This window comes from Brassica rapa, chromosome A07, assembly GCF_000309985.2.
Source record: "Brassica rapa cultivar Chiifu-401-42 chromosome A07, CAAS_Brap_v3.01, whole genome shotgun sequence".
In the NCBI taxonomy this organism is placed as follows: Eukaryota; Viridiplantae; Streptophyta; class Magnoliopsida; order Brassicales; family Brassicaceae; genus Brassica; species Brassica rapa.
Genome location: NC_024801.2, coordinates 3,286,206 through 3,302,218, shown reverse-complemented (window position 1 = coordinate 3,302,218; position 16,013 = coordinate 3,286,206). Strand labels below are relative to the sequence as shown.

At 37.3% G+C, this 16,013-nt stretch overlaps 3 protein-coding genes across 8 annotated transcripts; all 3 read right to left on the bottom strand.

The window, feature by feature from the left end:
• Positions 1–308: 308 nt before the first annotated feature.
• LOC108870140 lies at positions 309–2,676 on the bottom strand. Its single transcript, XM_033275244.1, has 3 exons — positions 1,477–2,676; positions 414–1,391; positions 309–344 (listed from the first exon to the last, which is right to left on the bottom strand). The coding sequence occupies exons 1-3, from the start codon at positions 2,674–2,676 to the stop codon at positions 309–311; spliced, it is 2,214 nt and encodes a 737-aa protein (XP_033131135.1).
• A 2,020-nt stretch (positions 2,677–4,696) lies between these two features.
• LOC108870141 lies at positions 4,697–7,064 on the bottom strand. The gene is made up of 3 exons (XM_033275243.1): positions 5,865–7,064; positions 4,802–5,779; positions 4,697–4,732 (listed from the first exon to the last, which is right to left on the bottom strand). Exons 1-3 carry the CDS (start codon positions 7,062–7,064, stop codon positions 4,697–4,699), a joined length of 2,214 nt encoding a protein of 737 aa, XP_033131134.1.
• Positions 7,065–13,441: 6,377 nt separating this feature from the next.
• LOC103846014 (pre-mRNA-splicing factor syf2) lies at positions 13,442–15,508 on the bottom strand. Of its 6 annotated transcripts, none has more exons than XM_009122940.3 (6): positions 15,398–15,508; positions 14,958–15,093; positions 14,466–14,638; positions 14,131–14,371; positions 13,904–14,040; positions 13,442–13,827 (listed from the first exon to the last, which is right to left on the bottom strand). In XM_009122940.3, exons 2-6 carry the CDS (start codon positions 15,073–15,075, stop codon positions 13,600–13,602), a joined length of 897 nt encoding a protein of 298 aa, XP_009121188.1. In that variant the 5' UTR covers positions 15,076–15,093; positions 15,398–15,508; the 3' UTR covers positions 13,442–13,599. The 6 variants fall into 6 exon arrangements, with proteins under 6 accessions (XP_009121188.1, XP_033131504.1, XP_033131506.1 ...); XM_033275613.1 differs by having other exon boundaries at positions 14,958–15,085; positions 15,398–15,499; XM_033275615.1 differs by having other exon boundaries at positions 14,466–14,632; positions 14,958–15,085; positions 15,398–15,489.
• Between the last annotated feature and the right edge of the window lie 505 nt (positions 15,509–16,013).

Sequence of the window (16,013 nt, the reverse complement as noted above, 5' to 3'; positions counted from 1 at the left end):
TAGCTAATAGCATGCAATGATGCAAGCTTGAACCAGTGACCTAGTGATCAAAGCGTTTCTGGTTGACTAAGAGAGAAACAGAGTTTTGTAGAACAGAGCAATACCAACGAGAACGTCTTGAAAGCACGAACATTCAAGTTATTATGAAATAGTGGTCAATCATCGTGAGATAGCATGGTACCAAATTATCAAAGTTTTGAAAGCACAAACAACTTTCAAGTTCTTAAACCAGACATGACATGCAAGTTTTTAAAGTAAAGCATCAAACACAACACCATAACCAGCATCCTCACTATCAAAGCCGAGCATCAAACACCTTGTGATCCACCTTCTGCTCCTCCTTCCTATATATAAAACATATAATATCAACACTGTTTATAAGTAAAGACATAATGAGAACAACAATAACATACCAGATTTTTTCTTGGACGACCACGTGGTCGTTTAGGTTCAGGTTCAACCGTTGGTTTTGAACAACTCACTTTGGTGTGTCCTTCTTCTCTACAATTGGAACATGTCATGATACGCTTGTCACGACTTAGCTTAGTCTTACTAGATGAAGAAGATGATTCATTGGCGCTTTTCTTCCTTGCATAGTTACTTGGTCTTCCCCGATTCCCTAATCTATTTGATGGAGGCAAGACGGGTAATCTGTTCAACCTAGGCCACAACTTCATCCCTTCCACAGGCCTAATACTATGCTCATATGTTTTTCTCCATCTTATGGTAGTGTAGTAATCTGAAACGTAGTCATCCACTTTCTGTTTCTTTGCAGTGATCACACAAGCAGCATGGTTACACGGAATTCCATTTAGTTGCCACATCCCACAACCACAAGTTTTCAGACCCATATCAACACTATACGTACAGTCATGATAGTCAATTTCGTATACATTCCCCGTAGCCATGTATCTAATACAATCCTGAGCCTTAGCTATAGCTGTTTCTATTGCAACATGTGCCCTCTTAGTGAATCTAGTCTTCACCCTATTAGCAATTATAGACCTCTTTGCTGTGCGTACCATACATTGTCTCCTAATATCCTCTAGCATTTCAAGTAATGGTTTCCTCCTAGCCTCACGAATTGTTTTATTGAAAGATTCATTAAGGTTGTTCAGATTATCATTGCAAAATGAACCAACCTTAAAATATGCCCTAGACCATGTGTGAGGATTGGTGACTTGTAGTGTTCGATGTGCCACTACATTGTACTTCTCTAGCTCGTTCATATGCTCATGAAAGTCTCCCATGGTGTAGCTGCGAGCTATCTTCCAGAACAGTATCTCTAGCCGCGGGTCGTGGCTGTCTCTCTTCCAATTTCCAAGTATGTGTCTTGCACACATTCGATGTTCCGCATTGGGGAGTTCTTGGTGGACAGCTTTCAACAAACCCTACAAAGCAGTACATAAAACACTTGTTATGATTGTAAATAATCAAAACAAAACAAAAAAAATCATGGGACTATTCAGTGTGTACCTTTTGCCTATCAGATATAATTGTGTAGTTGTTCCCATCGCCAAGTTCCAAATCAATCTTCAGATGATTGACAAACCATGCCCAATTAATATCATTTTCGATCTCCACAACAGCCCAAGCAATAGGAACAATTCGGTTGTCTCCATCTCTTCCAACCGCAGCAATCAACTGGCCCTTCACATCCCATTTTAAAAACGCTCCATCTAGACCTATGATTGGTCTACAAGTAGACTTCCAAGCTGCTCGTTGTGCTTCAAAACATACATAGATCCGATCAAACTTTTGCTTGTGTCTTGGTGTAGCTCCTGGAATGGTCACTATCTCTGTGATGGTGCCTGGATTAGTCTTATGAAGCTCGGCATCATAATCCCATATTCGTGAAAAGTGAGCTTCGTGGCTTGCTTTTCTTTCCCTAGTGATTTTGGTTTTCGCTTTTTGACATTGACCTTCTGTTACAGTCAAATTGTATGACCGCTTGATCTCTTCACCAATTTCCTTAGCCGTCAGCTTTGGATTCACTCTCAATCTTTCAGAAAACAGTTGCGCAATTGATGAACTCTTTAGCATCTTAGAGTAACCAGATCTTACACAAGCATGTTCATTGATATACACCTTGATCTGCAGTTTATGTTTCCTCTTCTCATATGAACAGTACACTCTCCAAGGGCAATCATATTCAGTATCCGAGCAAACCGCAGCAAGCCTCATTTGTGTCGATATGTATAGCTTAATATTGTATCTTGTTTTCAGAGAATACCTCAAGAGAGCTTGCTTGAACTCATCTGCAGAAGAAAACGTCTTTCCAAGTACCAAGACATCATCGCTTGATGCTCCATCCTCACTAGCTTCCCTTCTCGCATCCTCTTCATCATCTTCAGATGATATAGGATCGGGAATCTGATCCTCCTTCCAGCAATCGTCATCTCCGCTCTCATCATCGTTTTCTCCATCATTCATTGCTATATCTCCAATGTGTGTAGATAACACTTCACAAGTTTGTTCTTCAACTCTAATACCAAGAACTTCATCATCTTCTTCTTCTTCTTCAACATCATTATCTTCCACTTCTTCATCACCAGGGTCATCAATAATCGCTTCACAGTCGTCACCAGGGATTGTTTCATGCTCTTCGCCGCCGTCACCTTCATTCTCCACAACGACACTAGTAGGATCATGAGCAGGTTCGGGTTCGCTTGTCATAGGGCGACAAATATCTAATTTTTTTCGTCTCATATTTGGAGGATTGATTCAAGGATGGTTTGGATTTGATTCTTGAAGGACAAGATACAAGAGAGATGAAAGGAAATCGTTTTCTAGTTTAGGGTTTTAAGGTATTATGATTTGGAGATTTGTTTTGTTTTCTAATTTTAAAACTACGTAGTTTCAGTCACCGTGAAAAGTAGACGTCATATAGACGGCCAAATAGGTTGACCAAAAATAATACTAAAATTGCTTAGTCAAAGTAAGTTTAGTATTTATTTGGTTTAGGGATAAGTTGGTGTTTTTTTTGGTGAAAACGAGAAAGTTTGATATTTAATTGATGGTTTTTCCACAAATAAATACTCCATAATGAGTCATTATATAGTTTTTAAAATTAGTTGGTGTACACAAAATAAAAGTTTTTTTAAGTTAGTTGTCAAATTTGACCCCAGAAAAAAAAAAAGAAAAAGTAGCTGTCAAAAAAATAGCTATTTTAAAGTAGTATTGAATTGGTTGCGCTGGCTCTCTCCACTTTGGCTGTAGTATAATTGAATATGTATATTATATATATTTGTATGTATTTTAGTATATTACAATGTTTCCATGAACAAGTTGTTCCCTTTATTTTAAATAAGTAATGTATCTTCTAAGCAAATATGTGACATCTATGGATTTGGAAGTAGATGGATGATAATCAAAGAAATAGAGTATAATTGTTAAAATCCACGTAGTTTCGATTTCACGAAAAAAAAAATCCGTTTCTTTTGTCAACAGAAAAAAATCCTTCTGTATGTAAGCAGTGTAAAACTAATATATTGAATAGTCAACTGAATATAAAATAGTTGAAAATATGAAACAAGAGAAAATGGAACTCAACTGAGTATTTTAATAGAGTTTTTACAATAACTTTTTTTAATGACAAAATTGCTAATTTGAAAAATGAGAAAACCATCATTTAAATACTGAACTTTCTTGTTTTTGCCAAAAAAAACACAAACTTATCACTAAACCAAATAAATACCAAACTTAGTTTGACCATGCTAATTTAGTATTACTTTTGGTCAATCTATTTTGTCGTCTATATGACGTTTACTATTAACGGCGAGTGCAACTACATCGTTTTAAAATTAGAAAACAAAATAAAAGCCCCAAATCAAAATACCTTAGAACCCTAATTTAAAATCGATTTTCTCTCATCATTCTTCCAAACCCGAATTCAGCTCTTTTCCTAACGGTTTTATTACAGGTGTCGGTGGTTCCGGTGTCGTTAAAACAACCAGCGACCTTGTTCTGAAAAGCTCATGTGTTGTTCTGTTGGTTCGTAACAGCATGTGCTGTTGTGATCGATATCTAAAACATTATGTGTTATTGTGTTCAGTTTGTAAGATCTTATGTACTGTTGTGTTTTGAAAATTATCGTGTGCTTTATTAATTCTAGTAGTTTTCTTTTAACAAAAGAATCTAGTATCAAGCAGACTCATCTTTATTCATGTTCCCGTTATGGTGGTCAAATCGGTGATGTTATATTATACAAATCAAAGAACTTTTTTTCTTAATAATTACCATAAGAAGACCAATTTGAAAAAAGAAAAAAAATTTTGAGCCACAGCTAATAGATTGCAACTTCCATCACTTGAACAAGAAACAGAGTTTGAGCCATAGCTAATAGCTTGCAACTTCCATCACTTGAACAAGAAACATAGTTTGAGCAATAGCTAATAGCATGCAATGATGCAAGCTTGAACCAGTGACCTAGTGATCAAAGCGTTTCTGGTTGACTAAGAGAGAAACAGAGTTTTGTAGAACAGAGCAATACCAACGAGAACGTCTTGAAAGCACGAACATTCAAGTTATTATGAAATAGTGGTCAATCATCGTGAGATAGCATGGTACCAAATTATCAAAGTTTTGAAAGCACAAACAACTTTCAAGTTCTTAAACCAGACATGACATGCAAGTTTTTAAAGTAAAGCATCAAACACAACACCATAACCAGCATCCTCACTATCAAAGCCGAGCATCAAACACCTTGTGATCCACCTTCTGCTCCTCCTTCCTATATATAAAACATATAATATCAACACTGTTTATAAGTAAAGACATAATGAGAACAACAATAACATACCAGATTTTTTCTTGGACGACCACGTGGTCGTTTAGGTTCAGGTTCAACCGTTGGTTTTGAACAACTCACTTTGGTGTGTCCTTCTTCTCTACAATTGGAACATGTCATGATACGCTTGTCACGACTTAGCTTAGTCTTACTAGATGAAGAAGATGATTCATTGGCGCTTTTCTTCCTTGCATAGTTACTTGGTCTTCCCCGATTCCCTAATCTATTTGATGGAGGCAAGACGGGTAATCTGTTCAACCTAGGCCACAACTTCATCCCTTCCACAGGCCTAATACTATGCTCATATGTTTTTCTCCATCTTATGGTAGTGTAGTAATCTGAAACGTAGTCATCCACTTTCTGTTTCTTTGCAGTGATCACACAAGCAGCATGGTTACACGGAATTCCATTTAGTTGCCACATCCCACAACCACAAGTTTTCAGACCCATATCAACACTATACGTACAGTCATGATAGTCAATTTCGTATACATTCCCCGTAGCCATGTATCTAATACAATCCTGAGCCTTAGCTATAGCTGTTTCTATTGCAACATGTGCCCTCTTAGTGAATCTAGTCTTCACCCTATTAGCAATTATAGACCTCTTTGCTGTGCGTACCATACATTGTCTCCTAATATCCTCTAGCATTTCAAGTAATGGTTTCCTCCTAGCCTCACGAATTGTTTTATTGAAAGATTCATTAAGGTTGTTCAGATTATCATTGCAAAATGAACCAACCTTAAAATATGCCCTAGACCATGTGTGAGGATTGGTGACTTGTAGTGTTCGATGTGCCACTACATTGTACTTCTCTAGCTCGTTCATATGCTCATGAAAGTCTCCCATGGTGTAGCTGCGAGCTATCTTCCAGAACAGTATCTCTAGCCGCGGGTCGTGGCTGTCTCTCTTCCAATTTCCAAGTATGTGTCTTGCACACATTCGATGTTCCGCATTGGGGAGTTCTTGGTGGACAGCTTTCAACAAACCCTACAAAGCAGTACATAAAACACTTGTTATGATTGTAAATAATCAAAACAAAACAAAAAAAATCATGGGACTATTCAGTGTGTACCTTTTGCCTATCAGATATAATTGTGTAGTTGTTCCCATCGCCAAGTTCCAAATCAATCTTCAGATGATTGACAAACCATGCCCAATTAATATCATTTTCGATCTCCACAACAGCCCAAGCAATAGGAACAATTCGGTTGTCTCCATCTCTTCCAACCGCAGCAATCAACTGGCCCTTCACATCCCATTTTAAAAACGCTCCATCTAGACCTATGATTGGTCTACAAGTAGACTTCCAAGCTGCTCGTTGTGCTTCAAAACATACATAGATCCGATCAAACTTTTGCTTGTGTCTTGGTGTAGCTCCTGGAATGGTCACTATCTCTGTGATGGTGCCTGGATTAGTCTTATGAAGCTCGGCATCATAATCCCATATTCGTGAAAAGTGAGCTTCGTGGCTTGCTTTTCTTTCCCTAGTGATTTTGGTTTTCGCTTTTTGACATTGACCTTCTGTTACAGTCAAATTGTATGACCGCTTGATCTCTTCACCAATTTCCTTAGCCGTCAGCTTTGGATTCACTCTCAATCTTTCAGAAAACAGTTGCGCAATTGATGAACTCTTTAGCATCTTAGAGTAACCAGATCTTACACAAGCATGTTCATTGATATACACCTTGATCTGCAGTTTATGTTTCCTCTTCTCATATGAACAGTACACTCTCCAAGGGCAATCATATTCAGTATCCGAGCAAACCGCAGCAAGCCTCATTTGTGTCGATATGTATAGCTTAATATTGTATCTTGTTTTCAGAGAATACCTCAAGAGAGCTTGCTTGAACTCATCTGCAGAAGAAAACGTCTTTCCAAGTACCAAGACATCATCGCTTGATGCTCCATCCTCACTAGCTTCCCTTCTCGCATCCTCTTCATCATCTTCAGATGATATAGGATCGGGAATCTGATCCTCCTTCCAGCAATCGTCATCTCCGCTCTCATCATCGTTTTCTCCATCATTCATTGCTATATCTCCAATGTGTGTAGATAACACTTCACAAGTTTGTTCTTCAACTCTAATACCAAGAACTTCATCATCTTCTTCTTCTTCTTCAACATCATTATCTTCCACTTCTTCATCACCAGGGTCATCAATAATCGCTTCACAGTCGTCACCAGGGATTGTTTCATGCTCTTCGCCGCCGTCACCTTCATTCTCCACAACGACACTAGTAGGATCATGAGCAGGTTCGGGTTCGCTTGTCATAGGGCGACAAATATCTAATTTTTTTCGTCTCATATTTGGAGGATTGATTCAAGGATGGTTTGGATTTGATTCTTGAAGGACAAGATACAAGAGAGATGAAAGGAAATCGTTTTCTAGTTTAGGGTTTTAAGGTATTATGATTTGGAGATTTGTTTTGTTTTCTAATTTTAAAACTACGTAGTTTCAGTCACCGTGAAAAGTAGACGTCATATAGACGGCCAAATAGGTTGACCAAAAATAATACTAAAATTGCTTAGTCAAAGTAAGTTTAGTATTTATTTGGTTTAGGGATAAGTTGGTGTTTTTTTTGGTGAAAACGAGAAAGTTTGATATTTAATTGATGGTTTTTCCTTTGAAAAATTAAGATATTTTAGATAATCATTATACACATGTCACTTTACAATTGAATAATTTCCTGTAAATAAAAAATAATTAAATAATTACATTTTATTTTAATATTAACTTTTTGAAGTATTCTCAGAATACCTAAAAGATGTAGATGCTCTTATAAGGATGGCACTACTCATGGCCCAAGCAAACGCAATGCCTTAATGCACGCACTAAGGCTTAATTAATTTTGTTATAATTTGCTAATATGAATAATTATTGTAATGATGATGTCTTGCAAGGTCCAACAGACATTTTGCTTTGTTAATTTTGTTTTAAACAACATCCTATATTTGTTTAGTACCACTATTTGACATGGAGATACTTCTGCTCTAAGTTAAATGTCTTTTTTTTTTCTGTGACATAATAATGCACAGGTTGGTAGAATTGATATGGTCTTCATTATTCAAATAAATACTCCATAACTAATCATTCTAGTTTTTAAAAACTATAATTGATTTGGTTGTGTTGGTTTTTCTCCACTTATGGGTTCTTCTTCTGGCTACATAATCTGACCGCTTCAGCCATCAAGTTGTTTTTGTTTTTTTTTTCTTTGACTAAGAGCCATCAAGTTGTTCAGTCACAACGTGAATACTCAGGAAAGTAAAAGTTTTGCTTATTGTATTGTACATGTTGACTACATAGAATAATAGTAGGTGGAAGTTCCTTGTAGAGGTCCAGAGAGTTTGGTGCCTAGATGGAAACGTGAAATAGATTATCGGTCGTAAAATTGTCAATAAAAACAATTTACATAGTTATATTAAAATACTAAATCAGGATTCAAAAGATAAAATAGTAATACAAGGTGTTGATAGTTTCTTATAAACAATTTAGAGAGTTTGTTAGCAGTTCATGAATCGAATTAATTAAATAAATAAAAAATGAATCGAATTAAGTATAGCTTCGGGGATTAGAACCACACTAATTTTGAATATCTTGTAGAGTTTAGATCGAATTCTTTTTGGTTTAATCTTGCTTGTTTAGTTGATTGATTCAATTGTTTGTGTTTTCAAGTGTACGCTTTAGATCAACGTAAAGCAAATGACACAAGAGATTATTCACCCGGTGTTCGCTGATCTACTCACCATGGAAGGAATCAGAGTACCTCAACTGATTCACTATCAATCACGTACGATGTTACAAGATCACAACAATAACAGATCAAAAGAAAGAACAAGGTATTAAGCTTGCTTATCGTATACTCTGTGAGATCAGAAAGTCACCGCCGGGATGGTACTTCTGACCATATACCGCTTTCACCACTCCGTCGATGCTCACCCTCACGAACTCAAGTCGCTCTCCTTCTCTCTCTTCTCTGTAACTGGATTGGATTCTCTCTATGTTTCCGTGATAGTGATGACGCCATCTCACCAGCTTGTTATAACAAACTCGTCCACTTGATTATACAAAACGCAGCGTTTCAGTTTCACAAAAATGGGCTGAGACTTTGGGCTTTATTCTTTCTTGTAGGTTTCGTACGAGCTGGGCCGCAAAACACAAAGCCCACTTGGAGTGTTGGCTGAACTTAGGTCCACAATCTCCACCTTTTAGACAAAACACTAAAGTGTTGTCTTTCTTTCTGTGAAACCCTAGCCTTCATGTCTCTCTCCCTTCTCGCTTGGCTATTCGTCGCCTCCACCGTTTTGAGTCTATCTCCAATGACTTCCGGAGCTTCTAAGATGCTCCTCAGACTCCTGATAGAGCCCGTATAACAACAAGGTACTCTCTGTAACTCGTTTGTTCTTTTCCTTTTACTTCTTTGTTTGAAAAAAAAAACTATCATCGGCTTCTACCGATTGATCTCTCTCTCTATTTTCTCCGCAGACCTCGAAGAACTCAGACTCAATCTCTGATCAGAACACTTTGCATGACCCGGAAACTGAACCGACGAACCTTCAACCATTCTGCATGTACTAGATCTGAGTCAGACTGCTTCAGAATCAACCATCTAACCTCAAAAGCTTCAAACTTTCCTCATCACCAAACCCATATAAGTTTTCTCTGACCTTTCCCCTTTCCGATGAAGACTGAAACTTTTCTGATGAACTGATGTTGACTGTCGAAACTCTTTCTGACTCTGATCTTACTGTGTTTCAGGAAAACCCGAAGAGACTCCACCTGAAACTGAACTCCTCCAGAGAACTCCACCTCGCTTCCATTGCTTGGGTAATGAATTATTTCTTTGTTCTTCAAGTTGGTTCAAGACAATAAGTGTAGATAGCACCTGACGTTTTATGATGATGTTATCTAACCTCAATGTCTCTTTTGTTTTGCGAGGTAACCAACAACGGAGACACATCGTTACCCGAAGCCGTTTCTTCTTCAGAACAAGTTCACAGCTCAAAACAAATCCTGAACTTCTGGATTCTTGCTTGTGTGAATCTTGTGTAAGATAATATCACCCTGAGCAACAATATCACGGATGAAGTGATATTTGTTAGCAACGCACTCTGTGAATCACAATGCATCTTGACACTTCCCGTTTGTAGTCCTAGTTCTTCACATAATGCTTTTAACCAAACTGCATCTTTGGTTGCTGTGGAGAGTGCCATACACTATGCCTCAGTAGTCGATAGAGCTACAACTGATTGCAAATTTGATCTCCATGAAACTGTATTACCCCAAACTTTGAACACATAACCAGTAACTGATCACCGTCTGTCCAAATCAGCTGAATAATCTGAATCTGAAGAACCTTCAATTGAACAAACTGAAATCTTAACAAACGTTAAACTGGTTTTAGATTCACCCCTCAAATATTTAAGAATCCACTTAATTGCCTGCCAATGATCCATTCCTGGTTTGGACATAAATCTGCTCACAACTCCCACTGTATGAGCTAAGTCTGGTTGGGAGCCTATCATGGCATCATTAGGCTCCCCACAACACTTGTGTAAGGAACTCTTTTCATTTTCGCAGCTTGTTCTAATGCCTCTGCCTTGGTTAGACTCTTCAATTTGAATTGAGGCGCCAATGGAGTTGTGATTGGCTTAGAATCTTCCATTCCAAAACTCTTTATTACTTTCTCAATGTAGGCTTCTTGAGATAACACTAGTGTTCCTTTCTTCTGTCTTGGACAATGTCCATTCCAAGAATTCTAGAAGCTCTTCCCAAATCTTTCATTTCGAATTCTCTGCTCAGACTGTCTTTCATCATCTGAATCTAAGTCTTGTCTCATGAGGCTATTAGCATATCATCAACATACAGCAGTAGATAGATAGCCTTAGGAGTATTTACATTTCTTATATAGACATATAAATCATAGCCACTTTGTAGAAACTTTTCTTTCTTCATAAAGCTGTCAAAACGCAGGTTCCATTGTATATGAGATTGCTTTAGACCGTATAGAGATTTCAGTAGAAGACACACCTTGTTGTCATCGCATGGTTTCACATAACCTTCAGGAAACCTGACTTACTGAGCAAAATAGTTGCTCATTAGACTCTTTCTTTTGCAGGTAACCCGTAATAGGTTCCATTTGGGATCGGAGGAGGACAAAGCTGTTGGTGTAGATTTGCTACCTTTTGCAAAAATGTACATTTTGTAATATGTAAGATATGGTTTTGAATATCGGCCGAGCATGTATAAAGTTTTGATGTGGTTGAACTTAAACGATATATGAATAATAAAAGGTTTGTGAAATGCTTGGATTTCATATGATACTAGTCCTAGTCCGGGACGAACTAACTAATGGTTTCAAACTCGGGTTGCAAAGCCTTAACTTGGAATCACTAGGAAACCCGTTCTTGGACATATGATCTTGGTATTTCGAATCGAACCTCGGATCAAATGTTTGGGCACGTGGTAGTAGTATCTTCGATCTGGTTAGAGTTCTTTAGTTCTTCATGTTCTTGTTTGATTGGTGCATAGCAAACTAATTAACTTTTACTTATTGCGGATCGAGGGTGTTACATCACTGATCAAAACTGAGCTACAATTTCGAAGGTTTTGTTAGATTGCTTAGCTGACTGGGGTATACAAAAGGTATTTTGTGTGACAATCGACAATGCAACGACCAATTCATCTGCATTACAAATATTTCAGATTGAATTCTCACTGGTGTCTGAAGAAGCATTAGTTTTAGATGGTGAGATGATGCATTTGAGATATATTGCACATATCATCGACCTCATCGTGAAGGATAGAATGGCTGACACAGATGAGAGTGTCAATTCTATCTGTAATGCTGTGGTCTGCGTTTGAGCTTCAGGTAACAGGCTGTCATCATTTGAGCAGACAGTAGACGTTGGTAAATTGACTAGGGGAAGCTTGCCGTTGGATGTGATCCAGTACTAGGTGAAACTCCACTTATCTGATGTTAATCACAGCTATGAAGTTCAGAGTTGCTTTTGACAAAATGGAGCAAGAGGATAAGCTGTACAACTATTATTTTATGGAGATGGAAGGTCCTCCTCAGTTCACTGATTGGAAAGAAATTGAAAGGTTAAGCCGGTTCTTAGTCATCTTCTACAACTCAACTCTAGTTGTTTCTACCTCAACCTCTCTCAATGCTTATAAGTGCTACGGGTAAATTGTAACCATAGCGGCTAACCTTATGGATTTGATGAAGAGCAGAGATCATCAGCTAAGAGTAAAGGCAGAGGAAATGTATCAATAAGATGTTGATTGTGGCAACTGTTTTTGATCCCACGAAGAAGATGGATCTCGCAAACATGTGATTTGAAGAGCTTTATGGGCAGGACAGCTTGGAAGGTAAAGAAATGCATGATTATGTGATCAGTGTGTTGCGCAGCATGTTCAAGGAGTACAGTGACAGATATGGAAAGAGTAAAGAAGAGCAATCTGATCACTCTAAAAATTCCAAGGCTCAAGCCTCTCCGTATGCTGAAACGGAGTCATCGCTTAGTATGGATTTAGTTGAAGATGGTTTCGGTTATAAGATGATTGACCGAAGGTATAAGCAGAAGCTGAATGAAGGAATGAAAGACAAGCGAGGCGAACTTAAAATTTATTTGAAAGAAGATGTTGAGAATCCAGACTTGATGGTTGGTGTAGAGTATGCTGTTCTATCATATTTGAAGAGAAATTGTACCAAGTTTCCGATTCTTTTCCTGATGGCAAAAGATATCATGACTATGGTTTTCTTTAATCTGAAAGTGTATTGTCGTACTAATTATAATAAGTTGTATATTTATATAAAAAATGAGAATTTATATTTAGCTATCATAAAGAATTATAAAATTACGAATTTAGTTAAACTTTTCAATAGTAAAAAATTCACACGTATTGAGTTAACTTTTAGGACATTTTATAAATTTATCTGTCTCATCTATTCATATACTATGCAAATTAATTATATAATTATACTTCATAATAATAATAATAATTACTTTTTCCTGAAAATAATACTGTTGAGTATAAAAAAAAAAGAGAGGAATAATGCGTCTTTCCGCCAAAAGTAAAAAGACGAGGGACAAGCTATGCTGTTTGTGTGTCCAAATGTCCAACGCTTTGCCGTTTTATTGTTCCAGCCAACCCGCACTGCGCTTCTATTCTTCTAAATTAAAAGTTATCTAGTAATTCTTATTTTTCTCATTCGCATTTTTTGGGGGTTAAATTATATTCAAGAAAACATGTTGGTGACAAAAGTATATCGACCAATACAACTTATATTATAAGAATTTGCTGGAAAAATATATAAACTCCATATAAATGAACAATATTTTGTTTTAATTTATTCGTTGCTATAAACACTCCACAGGACATGATCCTTTTTGATTTTGTCTCGTCCAAACACAAATAAAAGATCTTTTTTATTTTAATAGCCTGGCCTGGTCAGTCCCCAGCCGGGCCTTTTTTTTACTGGGAACAATAAAAATTAATCCATTAAAAATGAAATTAGTTACCCCCAAAGGTTTGTTTGAGGAAAGTTGTTAAACTAACAAGACTTCAAAATCAATTTAATTACTAACATTTAAGAATTTTGCCAGTTGTTAGCATTCAATTTTCGAGAAGGTATAAAAGAGAACTGGCAAAGAGTAAAACAAAATCCTTCTTACCGTTTTTTCCTCTAACGAGAGAATTTGATGGTACATTCTACAAGTTATTGAAGACAATAAGCAGACAAAAGCATATAATTCGACCAGATAATACATTCCTTTGTTTCACACATGTGATCTCAAGTAACTTAGTCAGGTAAAGCAGTTCCTCGTTCCAAGTTGTTTTTGATCTCCAGCGTGTACTTCCCAAACGCACGCTCGATCTTCTTGTTGAAATGTTCGTTTCTGTCGTTGATCGAATCGATATCCTTTTCTTCCCTGAACTTTCTTCTCCTGCTAAACTCCTGTCGCTTCTCCTCTCTGTCATGGAGCTCCTTTGCCATCTTATCTATCTTATCTTTTGAAATTTTTGGTGCCTGCAAAAGATCAGCTAATGATTCTTTGCTCAAGACTTGAATCTCCAAAATGACCAAACGATTTATATCAACTAACCTTGCCGTATTGCAAGCTAGAGGCCTCGCGGTAAAACTCTGGATCAGCTGCTCTCATTCTGTTGTACTCCTCTATGTCAACCTGAATGTTCTTTGTCCGTTTCTTGTATGCGTTGTATAACGTCTTCTGGTTAAAGACTGCAAGGAAGATACACCAGTTAGAACACTAGCATCAATCAATGGAACAAAACAAAACAAAATCAAAAGTCAGGTGAGAACTGCACGTACCATCCCAACCAGAAGGTGTGGGTTCCTTCTCCCATTTTTTGTATTTTGTTTCCGCAGCTTCTTGAGTATCGAGCATGTAAGCCTTTGACATATCTAAACCATTAGCATCGAGAATCTTCCCAATCTTTTTCTGCCTCGCCTCCACCCATTTCTGTTTCGAGATTCCTTTTGGCTCAGTTGGTGCTTCCATCTTCTTCTTTTCAGACCCGACATCTGTCTGATTGGACTTTCTTGCTTCATTCTGAAAACCAAAAGCGGAGACTATATAAAACGATCTTACATACAAGTTAAAGAGTTAAAGCTATTGACTATAAGAAAAAAAAAAAAAGAGTTACCATCTTAACTTTCAGCTCATACAACTTCTTCTTCCTCCCTGTAAGTTGGGTGACGTCTACTTGGGGTTCTTGGTTATCCTCCTCATCTTCTTCTTCTTCCTCGGAACTCGCTTCCTCTATTCTTTTATCAGCAAGTGACTCCCTTGACTGCCCACTGACAGCTTCAACTAATCCTTTTGGCAAATGAAAAAAGAGCATTCATGCTTACTTCATTAGACAGAACAACACAATCAAAACAAACATGTTTGCAAAGAGTGAATCACAGAATCAAAACATAAGTCTGCATAAACAAATATACTCACATTAATCTAAACCTCAAACAGCTACAGGTACACAAATCGGAGTTATAGACCATAAACAATTACAGGAGACGCATCAAAACAGATGATAGCATCAACAGAAACTTGAATACCCTAGCAAATAGCTATCAAAACCATAGAGCTAATAGATACATCAAGAGAGAGAGAGAGAGAGAGAATTAAAAAACAGTACCTTGCTTCTCTAGTTTGGCCTTTGCTTCAGCTATTTTCTTAAAGCAGTACTCAACACACTCGTGGTAAGGATTCGAGGCGTTTATACAGTCCGGATGAACTCTTCTCTCACCATCCATATCTCACTGCCTGCGAATCTGAACCAAAGAGACAGATCCGAGATTAAGCATAAACACGGAGGCACCTAATGACAAGACACTAAAAGTTGATGCTGACAAGATCCAAACTGGGTTCGATTAAAAAAATCCTAATTTGATGCAAAACCCACATCAAGAATGAAGCTAACCAATTTAAAACCCTAAAAGATTAGGGGAAAGAGCAACAGGCCATATATCTCTAGATTCTAGTAAGAGAACCCAAACCTTACGCCTAAGATCTTGTCGGAAACCTAAACGACGAAAACCCTAGAAAACACAATTGAAATCGCGTCGAGAAACCAACCTGCGAAGAGACGATCTGAAGGAGGAACTTCCGAGTTACCTCCCTTTATGATAACTGATAAGAACACCAGAGATTCGCCCGACGATAAATTTGATGGGCTGTAAATGGGCCACTTCAATATGACTTGGGCCGATAAATTTAGATGTTACTTTCCTTTTGTTTTTTTTTTTAAACCGTCACTTTCCTTTGTTAAAAAGAAAAGTTACATTTTATTTCTGGCTAATGATGTTTATTGGAAAAAAAAATAAAAAAAATTGAAAGGACCCTTGTGCCCCAAGCCAAAATAAAGAGCTATAAATAAGCTGTTTATGGCTTATGCTTTCTCATTCTTACATAGAGAAACTCTTATCATCTTTTCCATGGACATGAAATCCGCGATCAAAGGTAAACCATCTCTTGTTTGTAAGACAATGAGTTTCCTTTGGAATATACATTGTATTCATCGATTAATATATAGTACAATCAGTTCCAAGAATTAAGGGATCTCTCTCTATATATACTAGAGGTTGGTCCGCCCTACGGGCGGGTAAGCTTACAATAAAAAATTTATAAGATTGGGCAAAAAATCTAAACCTAAAAACCCAAACCGAACCCGATTTGAAAAAGTAGTATCGAA